At 44.0% G+C, this 21330-nt stretch overlaps 1 protein-coding gene and 1 long non-coding RNA gene across 2 annotated transcripts in view; one reads left to right on the forward strand and one right to left on the reverse strand.

The window, feature by feature from the left end:
• LOC132243983 (uncharacterized) lies at positions 1-9674 on the forward strand. The gene is made up of 2 exons (XR_009455580.1): positions 1-89; positions 9505-9674. It is a non-coding gene; the product is annotated as an uncharacterized LOC132243983 (long non-coding RNA).
• SLC22A2 (solute carrier family 22 member 2) overlaps positions 2685-21330 on the reverse strand; it is a 27464-nt gene continuing 8818 nt past the window's right edge. The window contains exons 3-11 of the mRNA XM_006273280.3: positions 19100-19254; positions 13789-13957; positions 10579-10693; positions 9948-10054; positions 9578-9792; positions 7483-7591; positions 5772-5884; positions 4976-5075; positions 2685-3240 (exon numbers count right to left, since the gene is read on the reverse strand). Of these exons, the coding sequence (XP_006273342.1) occupies positions 3174-3240; positions 4976-5075; positions 5772-5884; positions 7483-7591; positions 9578-9792; positions 9948-10054; positions 10579-10693; positions 13789-13957; positions 19100-19254 (1150 nt within the window). The 3' untranslated portion in view covers positions 2685-3173. The remainder of the gene's footprint in view (positions 3241-4975; positions 5076-5771; positions 5885-7482; positions 7592-9577; positions 9793-9947; positions 10055-10578; positions 10694-13788; positions 13958-19099; positions 19255-21330) is intronic.

The raw sequence follows: 21330 nt of genomic DNA on the forward strand, positions 1-21330 counted from the left end.
GTTTTATAAAGGGAGAGGCAATTCCATTTCCTGTAATTCTGTGCTGGCACCCAACCAAATAAATACTGTAAAACTCTTCACAGAATCTGGTAAGTCAATCTATTTAAAACACACAAAACTCCACCTAATTGCACCTGTTTTTTGTTATCTATAGCTGTGCTCTCCTGGTATACAGTAAATGGTGACTGCTCTAGGTTTTACTGTAGCAAAATTACACATTTGTAAGAGTTGCATGGTTTCCTGTGGCATTTTGGTGTGTCATGTAAGCTATTTAATATACTTTTTTTGATAAACCATGAATTATACCCCCCTGTAGTTATCACTGGAATGAGGATCTTGTTGTAGATATGCTGATTGCATTAGAGCATAGCCATGCCAATGATGAAAAGAACTCTGTGCATGCTTTATGGTGTGTTAAAAAATTGATTGGCTTAAGTGAGCAGGACTATCTTGTAATTGTTGCTGCATTCAGGTGGCCAGTAATTAATGGACATCAGTGTCCCTTCAAAAAAGTTTCTTGATCTAACTAATTTACTCAATGAATACCACAATATAAAGACAGCGCCTGAAAGAGGCAGACCTCAGTCTGCATGTGACAGTCTGCACGAGAGTTAGGAAGAAACTTCTTTTGTGAGTTATATTCTATAACTGCCAGCTTAAAAAATTCTTTGCTTGGCCAGCATCTGGTATTGGCAACAGATGGGTATAGGATACTGGACTGGATGCACCTTGGGTCTAACTCCATAATCGGGAGTATATACATAGTTTAAAACAAAGTCATCGCCCACCCACCTTGTGCATGAACATTTTTTCAGGGATTTATGCAGGGTGGAACAGAATCACTTTTATGTGAGAATCTGACCTGAAGAATTTAATAATCCTCTGTAGGTCTTTCACTTCCAGTGTGTTTTGTATTTTGAAAGGAGTGTGTTCTAAAAGCAGGAAAAGAGGCCTGGGATGTGAGATGGGGGAGAAAGGTCATCATCAGCCTTAATCACATCAGTGATGCAAGTATGGTTTAGGTTAATACCTGATTTGTGGGTGGATTTGGATGGAGAGGGTTTAAAAGTAGTAGCAGAAGAAACTGGACGTAAGTGTTGCCTCATTCAGTGCTACCTGCCATAACAAGCCCACTTCTTTAGTTGTAAATAGTAGATACCGCCATGAAACATTTGGTTAATTGATGCAGCCAATTCAAGCTGCTTATTCTGCATTGATGCAGCTTTTCAGCTGTTCTGGGAAAGCAACTACCAAATATGGGGATTTTTCCTTCCGTCTTTCCCCTCCCCATATCAGGATCCTGAAATATAATGCTTGCCAGCCTTGAAATTTTGGTAAACTGAGTCCAAGCTGGAGAGGTAGGTAGAGATGAAGACAGGGAGGTGGATGGGGAGAAGGCTGCTATATTTAACCTCTTCTCCCCAGGTTGTAACTCTGGTGTAGATCTTTCTTGCAGCCTTCCCTAACAGAAGAGCCCTGGCCTCAGCAGTTCCTTTCCTGGGTGAGAGGGGCACATAATGAGGCAGCAAAATTTAAAATTTCTCTTCTCATTTGACTGTGGGGAAGGAAGAAGCATTTCACATCCCCCTCTGGGTCTTTTCTAGAAACAGGTAATGGGTCATTCTATACCTGTCTAGAGTCTTTTCCTGACCTCATGCCAGCAAAAAATTTGGACAGAGTTTACTATAGATGTAGGAGTTGGAATACCCCGAGTCTCAAGGGAGTGGACAACTTCAGAACTTCTCCAGATGTTCATACCAGAGTATAAGGTATGTAAAACCTTCCCAACACTGAGTGTCATGTTGCTAGGTCCTATGTTACATGGGGTGGAGACCTTGGAATCAAAGTAAGCTTGACTGTGGCATCACGGTATCACCTAGCTGGCTTTTAGGTATGTGATTTTTTTTTTTTTCTTTCCTTTTTCATTCCTTCACGCTGGCCCACAGAAATGAAGAACTCCTCAACTACAGGCAACCAAATTATCATCCTGCAACTTGATGCAGGTAGCATTTGTTTAACATCTGATATAGATACACACTTACTGCACAAGGGCTTGATTGGCAAGAGTTGCACTCTTTAGGCCTTGAAGAAAGTATGTTATTTCATGAGTTATTTTCACTAGTACCCAGTACGTTTCAGTCTCTATTCCAGTAGCAAAGAAAATAGCTTTTAAAGACTCTTCCTTATATGTGTTCTAACTTTGTTCCTTTCCACAGAGGATGCTTGAAATGGATAAGCTGGGCAGGAACCTCTCTTGCTCTAACATTTTTGGTCATCAGATATTTCTTTTAAGGGCTCTTAACAGTTTCTCTCGGTTTAGGTGAGGAACAATCCCCCATGTTGTTGTTGCTGTTGTTATATTTTTATGTGAATCATAGACTCTTCTTTTGGGGCTGAATTCCATCTTGGAACTGGAAGTGGTCAAAAAGGAAACACACTCCCACATATTAAATCTCACATGAGTTGATGGATGTAATCAGGACTATTATACAATGGAGGACCAGGATTGCTTTTACAATTTAGGAGGGGAGAGGGAGAGGAGTCCTTCAAGTTCAAAAAGTCCTATTGTCATAATTCTCCAGTTGCTCAGAAGTACAGTTGCCGCTTACCCTATGGTTCAACCCATGTGATAAAAAGGGAGTCTTGTTCTGCCAAGAAATTTGTATTAGGAAAATGAAACCATCTAAATGTGAACTTGCTTTAATACAATGGGGACTACTTCTTAGTACTGTACACTTGCTGGTGTGTGTGCATGTATTCTGAAGAGGTTGCCATACATCGATCAGTAATGATACTCTGATTGAACTGCAGCCCTCCACACTGCTCTTGCCTCTCCAAGTCCATTCACAGTTTGGCTTTTTATCTTCCTGGTTGCCCTACAGTGTTTGCATCATCTTCAAATTTTGATTTCATTAGAACTATAGACAATTAAGTCCTGAAGCCAGGAAGGGCCCAGAAGTGCTTGGTTGAATATTAGCTGCATTATGGAAATTGCTCTGGGGTGTAACAGTGGTCCATAGACTGAGATTTATGAAACGTTGGCTGAAGGTTGTATAGCCAGGATTCTCAGAAGGGAATAAAAGGAATTCTGACAATAGAGAGTTTGTATCAGATGGATGCTTGGTTCTCTGTCCTAATTTGCCATCAAACACAGGTTTTGGGAACAGCAGTTCTCAGTTATGTGCAACCTCTGTTGTTACAACATGCAGGTAAATGGTTTTGTCCTTGCTCTTTCCTTGCCTGTGGAAGAAAGACGGAAAAGAACATGATGTTGTGCAAGCTGCAATGTTTCCCAAGGCTTGTCCAAATTCTTTCCAAACTAGTTCCCTGCTGCAAAGCTTGGAGCTGAGGACTGTGAAAATGGGAAATGTGGGATGTCCATAACAATTGTCAGTTCTACTCATTTTACCAATAATTTCAAAGAAATGCTGTGGCTGTCTTGTATTCATCCTGGCATATAAACAGTGTCTTGTAGGGACAGAAGTACCACCTACCGCTTTGTTCTTTCTTTTTTTCTTTCTCCATGTTCCACAGCCATGTCTAATTGATATACAGACACATTTGCAGCTGATACAAAAAATCAGCATGGGATGATTGATGTCAATGGAGCAAAATTTATTTTACACCATTTGAGGGAATTAATCCATAGTATTTTAAAGTTTCAATACCCTCTCTTTCTCCCATATGCAGACAGGACAATGCTTGACATGCAAGAGGGAAGAGTTTTCCCAAAATGCCTTACAGAATTCCTACATAAGGGCAATTTTAAAATGAGCAAAGCCAAGAACCTGACCTTACTTTGCAGAGTTAAAAGCTCAGCCTCAAGTGCGGTTTCTTTGACTGGGTTCTGAGTTTGCACTATATCTCACCAACAGCCTTTTCTTTTTGTTTTGGAATAATGGCTTCACATCCTTTATGTAACTTGCCAGGTTGCAGTAGAAAAGGGGAATCGACTACCCAAAATAACCATGTTCTTTGGAAGGTCACTTCTCTACTACAAAGGCACCACACTGAAATGAAGACATTGGGTTCAAAAGTCACCTTTAACTCTTCACTATTCCCCTTTTTGCCCATGACAGCTATTTTTGCCCATGACAGCTGGTATTGTTCTGCCAGTGAAACCTTCATTCTGTATACCTAGAGACTAAAGCTGGGAGCAGCCTCCCAGTAGGTGAGAATTATGTGCGTCACAACACTGAAAGAGTGATATCAAGGTTACAGCTTTTCAAATTCCACATAAAACAAGCTTCCTTTCAGACAACTAATTATTTTATAGAGCTTGATTTAGGTCATGCCGTATAGTTCAGAGACTTTGTACTGCTATCCAAAACACACCCAATGACCTCTCTTTCTCTCTTTCTTTTTTTTTGTTCCAGTGTTCCTGGCAATGGGCTAGTACTGTGGTGTTTTGTCAGAGCAGCAATAACCATGCTGAAATGAACAACATGCTTAGTAGACACAAGGATGTGGCAGCTGAGAATGATCTAGACCAGTGATTCTCAATCAGGGTGTCACAGTGCACTGAGATCCTTTCACGGGTGTTGGAGGGGTGCCATATACAATGTTAGTCCTGTTAGGTTTGCAAACATGATTCACAAGATAAACCCATAGATTTCAAATAGAGATCCATAGTTGTGGTCTTCCTGAATTCTTTGCAACAGAAAAGTTGCTGCCATTTTTCTGTATTAACCCCCCCCTAAAAAACAAAACAAAACAAAACAAACCCCCCCCCCCCACTAATAGCTGGCATTTTCTGACAGGTGCTGTGAGTCTATCCAGGGGTGCCATGAATTTAAAAAGGTTGCAAGCTCCACTGATCTAGACTATAGTTTGGATATTGGACAATTAAAACAGATGCCTGTCCCTGCAGCTTTACAATACGGTGTTATTGTGATTCCTGATGTGGGTTTGGTATAATTTCTCTCCTACAAGTTGCAGGCAGAAGGGAGAGAGGGGAGCCTGCATAGCACTGTACCTATGCATATTTTCAGCATCTTCAATGGTCTCGGGCAAAGTTTTTCCTTTGGTCTCTGGTAGGAGCAACACCAATCCACCATCAATTAGGCCAACCACAGCTTCAAAAATACAAAGACAAAAGGGTTAGAGTTGAAGCAGGGATGATGATGTTAATGAGCATTAAACAGATGAGTAATAATTACCTCTAATGATTATAGATTGAGTCTCAGTGGCTCCAGCTAAGTAAACACATCTTAAAGAAATCCAGATTGCAGGTGGGTTTTTGTTAAGAGTTCTCAAGTTTCAGGTGAGTGCAATAGTTACCAAGGTTACTTTTCTGACATAAGAAAAGAAATTCAAAACCCAAATCTTGTATGTGCTTTGGCTCCTCACACCACTTGGAGAACCCAAAGGAAGCAGTCTGTCTCTGGAGGTATGCCTACTTTTATCCTCAACAAGCTCAGATAGGAGGGCATGTCCCAACCCCAGAAATGTGATGGTGATGCCGCTCTGTCTCCAATGTGCTTATTAAGAGGCTGAGGGGGATGCCCCCAGAGCAGTTTCCCTGCTGCATTTCTGGGTTTCACAGGCTCAGGCAGGTGTGTTTGGGAACATCCTTTCCTGAGAACAGTGTGCCAAGGACATAATGTGTCTCTTAGTACTTAAGGACTCCTTTCCCATACCTATTTGATTGTCAAGCCAGGTGATTTCACTTCAGCTGAATCCTTTTGCCTGGAGCGGTCCATTCTCCTCCCGCCCCAATGTCTAGGATATAACAAGTGTGTCAAGTCCACAAAAAGATATAGATTTCTTACCAAAAACCACAAGTGGCAGCTCATGCCAGATCTCTGCCAGTCTGTACACGATGAATGGCGTTATGATCCCACCAACGTCGCACATGGAGGAGCAGACAAGTACTCCCAGATTCCTGGAAAACAAATGCACCTGAAAAGTTTTCTCAACCTTAATCATATTTAAAAGGGTTCTCTAGCTATTTGCTGTTGAAGAGTTTTTAACAATGCATGGGGAAGATTAGGCACAGCATTTCTGCTAACAATACCAGGAGGACCGCATCTAGCCTGTTGCATGTGACAATGGGTACGTCTCCACCAAGATGTAGCAAGAATATAGGCATTAATCAGATGTTCAGGGGGGTAGGGAATGAATTCACATATATGATAAATTGGGACGAGTTGCTACCCTCAGGGAAAAGATTTAAAAATGAATACAAAGGGATTTTAAAAGAAATTATTCTTATTGGCCTACTAATCTAGGGCAATGGGGAACATTAACAACAAGAAAATAGGGGTGAGGTATCTGGAAGATCTTCTAATGAAGTGTATCAGAAAGTATCAAGTGTTCCTTCTCTGAGGATGGGAAGCCCCTGAATTTTGGGAGGTAGAAACTGAGACTAGATAAGGAAGTGGAAAATGTTCTGGGAGGAATAATCCTGTATTGATAGAGATTGACAAGATGTCTGTAAGGTCTGCTGTTCTTAATTCTATGATTCATTTCTTTTTAATGAGGGATTGGTTCTTGTGGTGGTTTTTTGCAGGGACAGTCTGGAGGAGTGGGATGGTTTGTAATGCGTTACAGAGACTTCTCCGGCCCTTGTCCCTCCAAGATGTATACACTGGGCATGGAAGAGGCAGGGCCAGAGAATCAGTAGCATAACTAGGGCAGGGCAAGCAGAGCACCCAGCCCAGGTGTTGACTATGAGGGGGTGCCTCCCTCCAGACGTATTTGCCATGGGGAGGGCAGCCCTGCACAGCCCCTGCCTGTCCCTAGAAGCCCTATGTGGTCCTGTGCCCCGCAGTATATCTGTGGAGCAGGAGGACAGGTGGAATAATGTTTCCTCTCTGCCAGGAGGTCTTGCCTGGGTGGCACAGCTGTGCCCCAGAGGTCAGGATGTGAACAGGGCACCTGTGCTTCAGTCGTAGCAGCACAAGCTTCTGCTGTTAGGGAAGCAGCAGCTGCTGCCTTTCAAGTGAAGAGACTAGAGACCCTGGGTCCCTCTCCTTTCTCCTACTCCATCCCTGTTCTCCAGCGCTCAGCACGCCCTCCCCCCACTACTCCCGCACCTATGGCCCCATCACATGCCATCTCTGCTGTCCTGCACATCTGAAATTCTATTTTTACACCCATTTTCCAAATACAAAATCACTTTCTTTGGTTACTGCATGGACTGCAGCTTCCCCTTCCACATCAGTGGTTTCCAGGCAGCTTCTTGTGGCCATCTCAATGCTACTTTATATTTTCTGGAACTTAAAACATTGTCCATGAACATTCTGCTCCACCTGCCCATGCAGTGTTTGCTAGGTGAAGGGGTGTCTTATTAACGATTAAATATTTTATTTTTAAATTGAATTTCTTTTGTCTGATAGATACCCCACTTTTATGCATCACTGAATTGCATGTTGTGGCTCTAACATGGCCCTGTTATATCTTGGACTGAGCAAGTAGAGACCCCTTGCATTTGTACATTTAATCTTCTCTACTGTCTTAGTGTAGGATGGGCAAACATACCTGAGAAATGTTGGGTACAATTCAGGATTTACTAGGCAAATAATCTCATAGCACATTGTAATTGCCATTCTGCCCAGGCAAGCTGCAGTAGCTTTTAGCCAGTAAAGATCTGGAAGGAAAGCACATGCTTTAGAGTTAGGTTTCTGGCTGGTTTCTTCCCATAAAGTTGTAAAGCACTGTTAAAGACTGAATTTAGTAAATGGTAATACTACAGTATAAGAACCGTTGAGGGAGCATATATGGATAACTTTGTCTCACTCAGTAAACAATTTATTTTAATGTTCCTTGGTGGTCTGAGAGACTAGACAGTATTTGGGGCTTTGCCAAGCTGTTTCCAAAAGAAGAGAGAAAGATGATAAGAGTCAAGAATTTCTTTGATGCAATCCTATTTATATACAAAAGAACATATACACACAGTCCTGTTTCCCTGATCACAGTAAAAATAAATAATCGGCTATTTTCTTGGTCAAAAATCCAACTCTGCCTCTTCAGTAAGTACCCTGCCCTAGAGAAGCTCTCCTTGGCTTCTATCCAGAGCCACATCTGCACTACTTTTCTCACTGTCTGCTAGATGATGCCCTTCACATGCACCCAGTGATGCATCTGTGCCAACTCCTGTGTTCCCAATCCATTGCCACCAAATAGTTCTCAGCCACATTGTTTAGTTTCTGGTCAGGTCTTGCCACACATACCACATGCTTTAGGTCTGGTGATTTCCATTGTTTCATCCACTGGTAAGCAAAGTTGCATTTAATTGCTTCCTTATTTAGTATAGATGAAGGGAAACTTGTATGCCCACTGGCTACTTAAGAGGTCTGTAATTGTTGGGTCACCCTCACAGGACGTGAAAGGTAGGAAAGAAGTGAAATCCTTCATTTGACAAGTAAGGAGACTGAAGGGGATGGTTGAAGAAACTCCCCCAAGGGCTCGCACCCAGTGTAACTGCAGAGCGAAGGTTAGGACTCAGAAATCCTTGCATTTTAGCCACATATGGCATCCAGTAGATTACACTGGACTGCCTCCTTGTATAGCCCCTACTGTGCCTCATCACTGTTTTAAATGGTACATTTGGTCATCGGAGTATTGTTCTTTGGCAGAGTAATTTTTCTCTAGATTCCCCATTTCTATTAATGTGCATCTGAGCTGACCATGGCTAGTGAGGGAAGTGGGCACTGTGACCAAGATGGTCCTTTCCTGCCCTTGGTTTTGCTGCTGTGGTCACTGCTATTACTGTAGTTGTACTCTTGAATTAAAAGTTCAGGGAAGATGTTCTGCAGTACACCTTAAAGGACTAGTGCCTTTGGAGCAACAGAAGAGAGATAGGAGCAGATTAAATGTCATAAAGGACTGGTGTCTGTCATTGAGCTTGCTTGTCACCTTAAATTTGTTAGCTCTGGCGTCAGCATGTGTGAGGGAACAAACTGTACCTGGACAGTCTCTAAGGGCATGCCTACGCAGCCATGGCAGCACATCCCAGTTGGGATGGTTCCAAGCATAATCTAAACTCAGATATGTGCCAGTGAGGCCCCTCTATGATATCCCTCTGCAGCTATTCTTGAGACTCCTGGCATCAGCCCCAGACTCGCAAGCGCACAGAACGGTCTGGCCGTTCATGCATCTGGGTTTGGAGCGTGCCAGTGGGAGCAGGTGATCAGGGCATGCTCAGGACTGCTATGGCTGGGGAGGGACTTTGCAGTGTAGTTATTCTCTTGATTTCTGTGTGTGTGCATGTATAAGCCCCCAAAAGCTTGGTGCTCTGCTGACTACTCTAAACTTGGGGCTATGTAAAAATGACACAGAGTTAAACAGCCGAGTGGGTGCAGTGTGGGAAATGCAGTCCAGGATGCCCCATTTCTCAAGCCTCACATCAGAAAAACTCTGGATGTGGGAAAAGATGTTTAGTGTTGTTTGTTTTTGTTTTTGGTGGAGGGGGAGGAAATTGCTTTTGTTTGCACTGAATTGCAATGGAGATGTGGTTGTTACAGCAAAAAATGGTTTGGGGTTTCTTTTCCCTACGTCTAGAGCAAAACTACAATGTGGCCTCAAGAGCTAACACTGGCATGGACTAGTTGACTTGAAAGCTTAGAGAACTCACCCTCTGGGATTAAAGCAGTAGCCAGACAGGCAGCTCCTGCCACCACGTTTGCCACTGCCCAGGGATAACGTCGGCCGATTCGATCAACTGTAAGGATGAGTATGAGGGCAGCCGGAAATTCAACAAGAGCGGAATAGAAGAAATCCAGGTAAATGTTCCCACCAGCTATTCCCATGTGCATGATGAGCCCCTGGTACAAAACGGAGCTTGTGAACCTGGACAGAGACAGAACCCGGGTGAAGTCAAATTGCTGAAGAGAATTCATTCAAAGAACTGAGCCAAAGCAGGTTGGAGGGGAAGGGGAACAGGCTCAAACCAACTCTGGAAATCTGGCACTTTGAAATGACAATATTGCCTAACCGTCCCTTACCACGTGTACATCAGAATGAATGTGTGTTTCCTTATCTGAGGAGTCCTGACCAGGTCCAGAAATGAAGGGTTATGCTTCTCTCCATCTTCCTCTTGAGGGATAAGACTCTAAGAGAGAACAAGAGGGATATTAAACATGGGTATGGGGTTGATGGGTCAGTGCCAGGAGTGATCTACCTTGTCCATTTTTCTCTGGATCAATGCAAGGACATAGTAGTTAAGATTTTTCATTTGCCAATTAAGAACTTGACTGCAGAGTAACCAAAATAATGGGAGAAAACATTTACCTCCAGCTTGTCTGTCTGTACCAAATCTGTTTCACTGCACACAGCAATGTATTTTTAAAACCCCTGAACAAAAGATGTCTTTGAATTGGTCAGTCTTGTGAACTGATTGTTAAAATATTGCTTGATCCTTCACAGAAAGGTAGATTGTGTCTATTGGGATGTTGATGTGGGACTCATCATGTGTGGTGTTTTAAGATCCTGAGCATTTACAAATTATAAGCACTTGACTTCATAAGTTTTCACTGCTTTGGCTTGTCAAATTGCTCCTTGTTCCAAACTGAGAGCAATCTTAAACCTACTGTATCATTTGTAAGTGTGTACTCAGCAAATAAAGTACACTCTCACCTGAAAAGAGGAAGGGAGTTTCTTCCCGTTTCCCTTGGCAATGCGATTAATAACTTTCATGGCTTTGTCATTTTTCTTTTGAGCGATCAGCCACCTAGGAGACTCTGGCAGACACCTGCAACGCAAGCAACCATACACAGCTACATGTAAAAGCAAAGTATGTCCTTGAGTATTAAAACTGAATTGAGTTTCTTTTGCTAGCATCTAAGGGGTCCTGAAAAACCACAAATCCAGCTGAAGTCCTTGGTAGCTGTGGATGGTCATCTACTTTCAGGCTTATTAGAAAAGTCAAAGATCTACCTGTTCCTAGCAGCCTGTCAGGCTAGTCTGATTAAGGCACAACAATTTCTGTCAGCAGCAGCATGCAATGGAGTGATGTGGCCTGGCATCATGTTTAAATGCCTTTGACTCTGGGGGGGGCAAATGTGAATTTGTGCCTGGACATCTGGGTTGAGTGGTGGCAGCTTTTGATGTGAGGCTTCTAGAGCTGCAGCGGGATGCCTCAAACCAATGATTCTCAGCTAAGGTGCTGGGGCACCCTGAGGTGCCACAAGATCCTTTGAAGGGTGCTGTAGGAAGTGTGAGAAGATAAACAGATAAGGGCTGTCTCAGGTTCTCCCTGCATGGCTGTTTCCACACCCCCACTGCCTGGCCTTTCTTCAAGGGGGCAGGGACTGTAATAAATACATTACCTTTGGAAATGGAGTGCTGTTTAATTCACAAAAGTTGTGGAGGGTGCCTTGAGTTTCAGATGGTTGAGAACCACTGCCTTAAGTATTCATAGATGTTATGGTCGGAAGGGACTTCTCGTATGCCCCCTTTGAATGAACACCTTGCCTGGTTTTTAGACAAAAATAGCTCATTGTATTCATCCCAAGTGCAGGGGGGCTGGACCCGATGATCTGTAAGGTCCCTTCCAACCCCTAACAACTATGAAACTATGAAAATAATATTAAAGAAAAAAATCTGTTTGTAAATATTCAAAATGGTTAAAATGTTCTTAATTATGATATTTGCTGAAAGATAAAATATTTGATAGGAGGCTTGAAGCCTGCCATATTTTCTCACATAAAATATGCATCTTTCCCCCCAAATCAGCTCCCCCCCCCCCAATTGGGGTGTATGTCTTAAGCATGGAAGCTGGAAAAGAAGCATACATGTGTGTATCATGCAGCTGCCACGATGGCTGCCGCTTGTGTCTGGCTTAGAAAGTGGAATGGAGCCCTATCCAGCCTGGGATGCTGTCTCTGGGTCTTGTCTGGACCAGCACACAGCATGTGCCATTAGGGTGACCACCTGTCCCTAACCGGGTGGGACAGTCCTGGAATGGGAACCTCAAGTCCCAGTCCTGGGCTACATGACCCTGGGACAGCATTTGTCCCAGATTTGCAGTGTTGCGCAGGGATCATGAAACAATGGGTTTCCCCTTGCAGGCTGGCAGCATTCAAGGTGGGTTGGGGTTGCTGGGAGTGGGACAAAGTGGTTGCCATGTGCATGTGCCACCTTTACATTTTAAAAAGGTGGTCATCCTATGTGGCATGCATCACACTGGCCCTCTGTGCTGTATGTGGCATGTGGGGCCAAGACACCAGATACACCCGGACTGGCCCTGTGCGCTAGATCCAGAGCACGGGGCCAGCCTGTGGGCCTGATTGGGCCTATATACTTGTTCCATACCACCCATCCATCCAGCCAATGGGGCATGGCACCCCTGAGTTGCAGTAAAGAACTCATAGTTTTGCTATTGCCCTTGCAAGGGTCTGGAGCCTAATCCTGTGTGACATAGTAAGTCTTCCTGGCAACATGAAGCACCCCAGAAGCCAGTCTAGGTGAGGTAGCAGGAATGTCCTGGCATGATAGACTGTTTCCTGAGATGGCACACTGCCCAGACACTTGATATTCCTAGAATGATTTACCAGCACTCTGTCAGTGGACCACAACTCTGGAAAACCCTTTTATTCCTACATTCTGTCTTCCAGAAACCAGGTGTATGTTTTATTTGGGGACATGTGTATGTGAGGGAGTACAGTATTTTTTTACTATTAATAAATACCTACCTCTTAGCCTGAACGGGAGTAACTGTTTTGAAGAAATACAGACCACCTCCCCCTCTCCCCCCACCCCCACTTAGAGCTATCTGTATTTGAGATGTTGCTTTCACAGCTAGAGCTGGAAGCAACCACGAGCTCCTTGCATGGTAGGTGATAAGGAGTCCTAGTCCAGATGTAGTGTGAATTTTACATCTGATCCCTCACTCTGGATCTAATCAAAGCCCCCAGATCTAAAAACACCCAACTTCGGAGGGAATGAGCAAAGAGCATGCTGGATATGAATACGGTTGCTTGATCCTATCTCTTAGTAATGCTACTATAGTTTCTCAGTGGCCAATGTCCTACCCTGCTAGGCTGGAGAACCAAGCTAGTTTCCCAGTGCTGGTCTTGTATGGTACCGGTTTGCAGGGACTAACTAGGGACAAGAGTTATTGAGAAGGCAGGGTCCTGTGTCAGGGAGGACAAATGGGAAAGAATGTCTTATACTGTTCAGGAACAGCCTCTTGGTGAATTAAAAGTAATGCAGAGTGCTTGATTTCTTGACTATAACATTGTATTAATGGCACAACAGGTCCCTGTATGTAATATTTTAAAACTTCTAGTCTGGTCTCTCCCATCTGGGAAACACAGCAAATGGAAAAATGGAATTTGCAATCTGTGGGAAAGGTTTGATATTTCAGTGTTTCTGTCCATTCCCAGCTGGGATGCAAAAACAAAATATAAAAACTTTCTTCAGAGTGAAAAGTTCCAAAAAAACCATTTCATTTCAGAAATTTGAAAACATTTTGTTTTGGATCAACATCCAGCCGTAGACACAGTCATGGGCAAATGGCAGTTGTAATCCATGCTTCCCTCTCTTTATGCTCCTTGGCTAAACTACAATTTCCAAGATGCAAGGCAATTTTCCTTAATATTTAAAGGCCAAGAGAAAACCAGGTTGTATCTGGGGACTGGTTCATAGCAGTCAATGAGGGGTGTGAGGGAACCAGAAGCACAAGTCCCATGAGGCAATGAAGTGGTCTGCAAAAATAATTCATTTCTGACTTAATTAAAAACAATATTATACTGAATATTTTCCCAGTTAAAGAGAGTATCAAAGTTTAAAAAAAAAATCTCCATTTGTATTTTCTTTCTTACCTGTAAAATTATAGGTACTTACCAGTAATAGAGCAAGAAGAAGAAATTTGGCAACGTAACAGCAAGCTGTAGCCATCTCCAATGGGGAATCACATAAGCAACGGCCGCAAGTACAAGGAGTCCAACAGAAAAAGCTGCTTGGTAAACAATCCCTACAGTCCGCCTATATTTTAAGCCAACAAATTCTGCAACTAAAGAGAATTATATAAGTCAAGGTAGAAGAGAACAGATGACCCATCAATTTTCAAACAGGAGAACCTAGTTTACTTTATTTTCATCGGTTCTGGATTCCATGATCTTTTGGGTCCTCTGCTGTAGCTGTAATACTGAAGAGCACTTGAAGAACTAGAAGGTGTCCCCAGGCCCCCTCCATCTGGTGCAGTGCAGTTCATGCCAGCCTGTCTCCCTCCTTAGCTCTGCACCATGCATTCATCTGCTCCCAAACTGTTTCTCCGTATCTCTCCTCTGCAGTTGCCTCGGGCCTCTCTGCTTTGTGCTGGAAGCTGGTCTCAGCTCTCCCACACCAATAAAGCTATGGTCTCTCTCACTGCCAAATTCACCACTGTCCGTGGCTGGTAGTAATGGCAAATGGCAGAGAGAGTAAATGACAGCTGCAGTAGGTGGGGCCTGAAAGCAGTCTTCAGCACAAAGCAGGGAGGGAGGGTGGCAGTAGGTGGATTTGGGGGCTTTGGAGGTTGGTGCAGATAAACAGTTCAGGGGCAAAGAAGGGGACATGCCAAGGCAAGCTGTGCCACAGGAGGTGGAGGTGTCCAGACGGGGACTTGACAGTGCCCACCAGACTTGTGCAGTGCTGGCCCAGGGCACAAACCTTACTAGTTGCATCTCTGCTGAAGAATCCTCTGAAGTTACAGTTCTGCTCAGGGACAGGGAGTAACTTGAATAATCAAATGTATTCTTCAAGAATAGGATCTGCTGAGCTTGGAGGTCTCTTTCAGTCCATTAACCTATGTGGTAGTGGTGGTGACAGACCACGATGGCTCGGGAAATATGCAAAAGGCAAGATTTTGTTTATTATCTTTTATTGGGCCAATCTTATAATTGGGAGAGATACGAGGCAAACCTTTGAACATCAGAAGCCTTAGGTCTGGGAAAGGAACAAGAGCAGACAGCCTAAGCTGAGTAATATTAAAACTCAAAGCTGTGGCAAGACTTACGTAGGCCCATCCTTGCAGCTGAGTTGATCATTCTGTGTTGTATCACTTTCACAGCTTTGCTTATCTTTTAGACCATTGGAACAATTACTTTTGTTTAACCCTATTACATAAGAAATGCGGGTGCTTGACCACCTGGGCGACAGCGATCATTGCCTGCTGGAATTCACCATCCAGCGCAAGGTGGCAAAGGCCTGCAGTAAGGCAGCAGCCCTGGACTTCAGGAGGGTGGACTTCAATGAGGTAAGGAGAATAGTTGGGGAGGTACTGAGGTCCCGGAGGAGAGAGGAGTCAGGTGTCCAAGAAGAGTGGTCGTTCCTTAAGGAGACGATCCTCCAAGCCCAAAGGGAGGTAATCTCAACACGAATCAAAAGGAGCAAGGGGGTGCAAAAGCCCCCATGGCTCACCAAAAGCATACAGGAACGTCTCCTAGCTAAGAAGGAGGCGTACACCCAATGGAGGGGAGGGGTCATCACCAGGGAGGAGTATACCTCGGTTGCTCGGGGCTGCAGGGGGGCGGTCAGGAAGGCCAAGGCAGAGGTGGAACTGGGACTAGCTACCTGGATCAAGGACAACAAGAAGTCCTTTTTTTAAGTACATAGCTGGTAAAAAGAAGGTACCGGGGAACGTGGGGCCTTTGCACGACACGCTAGGAAATCTGGTCATCGCACCAGATAGCAAAGCTAACCTATTTAACAATTTCTTTGCCTCCATTTTTCTGAGCAGGTACTGGGTCTTCCCCCACACCAGGACCCCAGCGGAGGCACACCAAGGCCTGGGGTCAGAGAGGACCTAGCCAGGGAACTTCTGGAGGGACAGCAGGTCCTGATGACCTCCACCCCAGAGTACTGAGGGAATTAGTAGAGGTCATTGTGGGACCCCTGGCACGGCTTTGTGAGCACTCGTGGTGCTCTGGTGTGGTGCCAGAGGGCTGGAAAAGCGCCAATGTGGTTCCCATTTTCAAATAAGGGAGGAAGGATGACACAGGGAACTTCAGGCCAGTTAGTCTTACCTCGATCCGGGGTAAGCTTTTTGAGGGAATTATCCTGGCATATGTCCACGAGGGGCCAGCAAGGGAGGTTATGCTTAGGGGCAACCAACATGGGTTCATTAGAGGCAGGTCCTGTCAGACCAACCTGGTGGCCTTCTATGACCAAATCACAAAATCCTTAGATGCAGGGGTAGCAGTGGATGTAGTCTTTCTGGACTTTAGGAAGGCCTTCGACACTGTCTCTCACCCCATTCTCATAAAAAAAAACTAGGGGACTGTGGCATTGACACCTACACAGTCAAATGGGTCGCTAACTGGCTGGAGGGCCGCACCCAGAGAGTGGTGGTGGACGGGTCATTTTCGACCTGGAGGGACGTGGGCAGTGGGGTTCCCCAAGGCTCAGTTCTGGGGCTCGCACTGTTCAACATCTTCATCAATGACTTGGACGAGGGGGTAGAAAGCACCCTGTTAAAATTTTATAGATTTCATAGACATTAGGGCTGGAAGGGACCTCGGAAGATCATCGAGTCCAGCCCCCTGCCCAAAGGGCAGGAAGTCAGCTGGGGTCATAGGATCCCAGCAAGATAAGCATCAAGTTTCATCTTGAAGGTGTTCAATGAAGGCGCTTGAACCACCTCCGGTGGCAGGCTGTTCCAGACCTTGGGGGCTCAGACAGTAAAGAAATTCTTCCTTATGTCCAGAAATTCACAGACAACACTAAGATGTGGGGGGAAGTGGGCATGCTAGAAGGGAGGAACAGGCTGCAAGCAGACCTAGACAGGTTACAGGGGTGGGCAGATTTCAAGATAGACAAGTGCAAGGTGCTGCACCTAGGGAGGAGGAACCAGCAGCATACCTACAGGCTGGGGAACTCCCTTCTCATCAGTGCAGAGGCAGAAAAGGATCTGGGAGTCATTATTGATACCAAAATGAACATGGGCTGACAGTGTGGGGAAGCAGTCAGGAAGGCCAACCGTACCTTGTCATGCATCCACAGATGCATCTTGAGCAGGTCCATGGAGGTGATCCTCCCCCTCTATGCAACACTGGTCAGGCCGCAGTTGGAGTACTGCATCCAGTTCTGGGCGCCGCACTTCAGGAGGGATGTGAGAGGGTCCAGAGGAGGGCCACTTGCATGATCGGGGGCAGCAGGGCAGGCCCTAGGAGGAGAGGCTAAGGGACCTGAACCTGTTCAGCCTCCACAAGAGAAGGCTGAGCGGGGGATCTAGTGGCCATTTACAAACTAGTCAGAGGGGACCAGCAGGCATTGGGAGAGTCCCTGTTCCCCCGAGCACTACCAGGAGTGACTAGAAATAATGGTCACAAGCTGGCAGAGGGTAGATTCAGACTAGACATCTGTAGGAACTACTTCACAGTCAGGGCGGCTAGGATCTGGAACCAACTTCCAAGGGAAGTGGTGCTGGCTCCTACCCTGGGGGTCTTTGAGAGGAGGATGGATGAAGTCCTTGCTGGGGTCATTTGACCCCAGTGCTCTTTCCTGCCATGGCAAGGGGTTGGACTTGATGATCTGCTCAGGTCCCTTCTGACCCTACCAACTATGAAACTATAAAAGAAACTGATCCATTTAAAAAGGAAATGGTCTGTAAATCTCTGGAGCAACGAGAAGTTATCCAGACCAAGTAAGGGATAGTTGAAATAATAGATTAACTTAATTATAACAAAGCCAAACCCAAAACATTCCCTTCCAGTACAGGGCCATTTGAAAGAGAAGAGGGCCATTATTGCATGTAGAGCAAAGATAGCTCAGTGCAAGGAGACTGTAAGTCATGATAAGCCATAAAAATCTTGTTTTGATATTTCGCAAACGTGAAGATTTTGGAAATGTTACAACAGTTCTGGTGTCCTCCATAGCTGGTTGCTAGCTACAACTTTAATAGCAATTTCACAATCTAAATATTTACTTTCAACTAAGTAGAACATTTGGGGATTTTTGGTAGAGCTTCTTGTAATAGTTATTTCTTGTGAATGTGCATATATGTATTTTAATTGGAAAATGTATAGTGTGGTTGACGTCTAGTATGTGGATTTGTGTTAGAAGCTTCTCAGTATCATTAATGTTTGAATATGCATTTTTATTTTTCAGAATGACTTTTTTATTATGTTTGTGTTTTGAGACTACAGGAAAATGAACAGGATTGATTGCATGTCCATTTAAGATTACAGGGATTATGATGAAATATGTATTTCTTTGTACTTGATGTAACCAACATGTAGATCCTGGGAGTTTTGCCATTAACTACAATGAGCTGGGGTTTCACCCATTGACGTCTTGGCCCATTCATTGATTGTATTTAAGAACTTAGTAATGTTGAAAGGAAATATGTTATATTGTCACTTGCAACTCAAACTGTTTGAAGAAACAAAACTCTTTTAAGCTGTGGAAAATGAGGCAGCAATATGTTTCACAAAAAAAAGTCTCAGATTTAAAATGTGAATTGTACTATCCTATCTCTGCAAGCTGACTACATACTCAGCTTTCACAAATTTAATGTCCCTTCACTGCTATTTTAAAGTAATCCATGTCTGTGTATCTGGATATAGATTTAATATGTGCTTATTATTCAGAAAACCATAGAGAACTGAGACTGGGAAGAAACTCATGAGGAAAATGTCATGTCAGGTTCCCCATTTGGCTCATAATTCCTTACATTCATCAATATAAAAACAGATGTGTTCACTCCTACTTTCAAACCCAAGGAGCCATGGATCGAGCCTGAATAGCTGCAGAGCTTTGCCTGTACTTGTGTCTGTGCCTGAGCCATGCAGCCATACCCTACTTCCCCCATGGATGTGGCAGCTTCAAGCTGGTGGGGAACTGCACCACATCTGGGAGGTTGAGGGGGAGAGGGTGGGTAGAAATGGTATCAGTGAGGATACAGTCTTGCTCAACCCTTGTGCAGCTCCCTACTGGCTGGAAGCTATGTTGCAGCTGGGGAGTGAGGGAGCTGGGGGAAGTGGTGGTAGCATGGTTCAGTTCCCATAGCTTTGCTATGCCCGGCAAAGCTCCCTGCTACTGATTGCAATGAAACCACTTGGTCTGTGTCAAACCAGAGCCGGGTTGTGCCAGTCTGCGGACTTATTAAAGCTTGTCAGCCGCTGCGCTGAACCATTGGTTTATTTTCAGAAGCTGTAAGTGCAATGGGTCTTACTCAGGATGTAGCCTGTTAACCATCCCCCTTTGCTGACCAGTCCTTGTATCAGACGGAAGATAACCATCCAGGTATAGCTTGGTGCAAAGGCCATGAGAATGCCAGAAATGGAATTTATGAGGATTGTAATTAACAGGCATAGTTTACGCCCAAATCTGCAGAGGAGAAAAAAATAATTGAATTGAGTCATATAAAGGGCAAATTACAATGTTGGTTAGTCCAAGTTAAAAAGTAATGCTTTGAATTTGTTGCATTTAGAAGAACTATTATTAGCTTTTGTTTGGCAAAGTTTCTCATGTTATGGATTAACATTGTATTTTAACAGCTGGAGCCCTCATCTAAAAAGTGAATTCCTGAGGAATTATTCCTTACATTTTCTACAGAGAAAATACTGAAAGATTCCTGTTGGGCCTATAGTTTTTTTATCCCCAAGTTTTAGTTAACTTCCCTACCCTAAGCCCACATGTTTATGCGGCAACTTGAATGGGAGACACCCAACCTCCTTTTTAGTTTTAGTAATTCTCTTGTTTAATTTGTGGGAAAATCCAAACAGTCTGATGTGCAGCTGTCATGCGAGCTAGTCATGGCTTGTTGGGCTGATAGAAGATAAAACAGAAACCAGAGTTTGGCAGAAGTGATGGTTCTCTTCTGCAGTTTGAAGAGCGGATTTTAAACAGGAAAGAATGCATGCAGAAACCATTGTTAGCCCCAGGAGCTGGCTTCACAGCTGCCCGCACCTTTCTGCTGGGTCTAGGGGTGTTGGAGGGTTTACAAAGGAGCCAGTTGTGGCTGTGCTGATCCTGGGGCTGTATTTTAAATCTCAGGACATGGGAGGTGTTCTCATTTACACTGGCAGATGATAAACTCTAAGGACCCGCTGTGTCAAGTGGGTATAAGTGGTTCACAGCATGCTTCAGGCATGTTCTTCTTTAACCCCAAATTGCCCTGTCTTCTACCAGATTCAAACAGGGGAATGTGGCCTACTGAACAACTTTACTCTTCTTAGGGAGTGATGGCCAATTTCATCCCCACTTTTATGAATACAGAGGTAGTTAGCCGTACTAAGCTAAAGTTAGGCAGAAAGTAAGGCAGGGTGGCACCTTAGTCTGGTAGGTTCAGAGACCTGAGCTCTTGTAGACAACATCCTACTTTGTCTGATATGAAAGCTCATGCTTCTTTGGACAAGTTAGTCTCTAAGGTGTCACCCAGCCATTTCTTCTACCCCTCCTTTACTGATGAAGTGGTCCAGAGTGCATAGAAACAGCTCAGGGATCCTTTTTTTGGATATTCCTTTTCTCTGCTTACCAGATTCTCTTGTTATAAGGGAAAGGGTTGCTTTCCAGCAAGGAATAAGAATTCCTGCACTTGTGCAGTGGTTAAGTTAGATGACCTTTGAGGTCCCTTCCAATGCAAAAATTCAAAGATTTCCCCTTTACAGTGTAATTGGTCTTGGTAGATTCTTAGTAGGTTCCTTTTCCCCCATATATGTTTTCACATCTTGCCATCACTGCTTAATTATCTGGCTAGTAGGCTCTGAAGACATCTTTTGGTAGCTGTCTGACCTACATTATTCATCTCTGTTTCTTTTATTTAACCTATGTAGTAGAGTAGTTCTCAAGTCTGGAACATAAGTATGGATAACCCTTTCAAGAAGGATAAGCAAGAAAATTCTCTATATTAAAATATATACAAGTACAGGCAGTCCTCGACTTACAATGTTTTGAGTTACAATGTTTCGCACTTACAACATTTATAAATTGCCACCCTGTTTCAACTTTATGACCTCAGTTTCAACTTTACAACGCTTGATCCAATGTGATGCCATGCCAGCGAACAAGTTCACTGCATTGGCCATCTCTCCAGAGAATATCTGCCCAAACTTCCTTGGATACTTTCTTTAAGAAAGCAGACAAGACTCCAGAAAAACCTGCAGCCAAGACTCCAGCCAAGAACCCTTCAAAAAGTCCAACCAAGAGCCTTTCAAAAAGTCCAGCAAAGTCACCTCAAAGAAGTCCTTCCAAATCAATATGATTGCTATTTGCAATATAAATACATTAATGTAGCTATATTACTCATCTATAATTGATTGAGTACAAAATTCTGAGGTATTTTTGGTGAAAATAGGGTATCGGTCCTTGGTTCAGGAACACATCCCCCATTTATGACATTGTTTTTTATTAGAAAATTGGCTCCGAGTTGCAACGTTTTGACCTGACTGTTTTCAGGAACCA

Source organism: Alligator mississippiensis, chromosome 1 (assembly GCF_030867095.1).
Source record: "Alligator mississippiensis isolate rAllMis1 chromosome 1, rAllMis1, whole genome shotgun sequence".
Lineage (NCBI taxonomy): Eukaryota > Metazoa > Chordata > Crocodylia > Alligatoridae > Alligator > Alligator mississippiensis.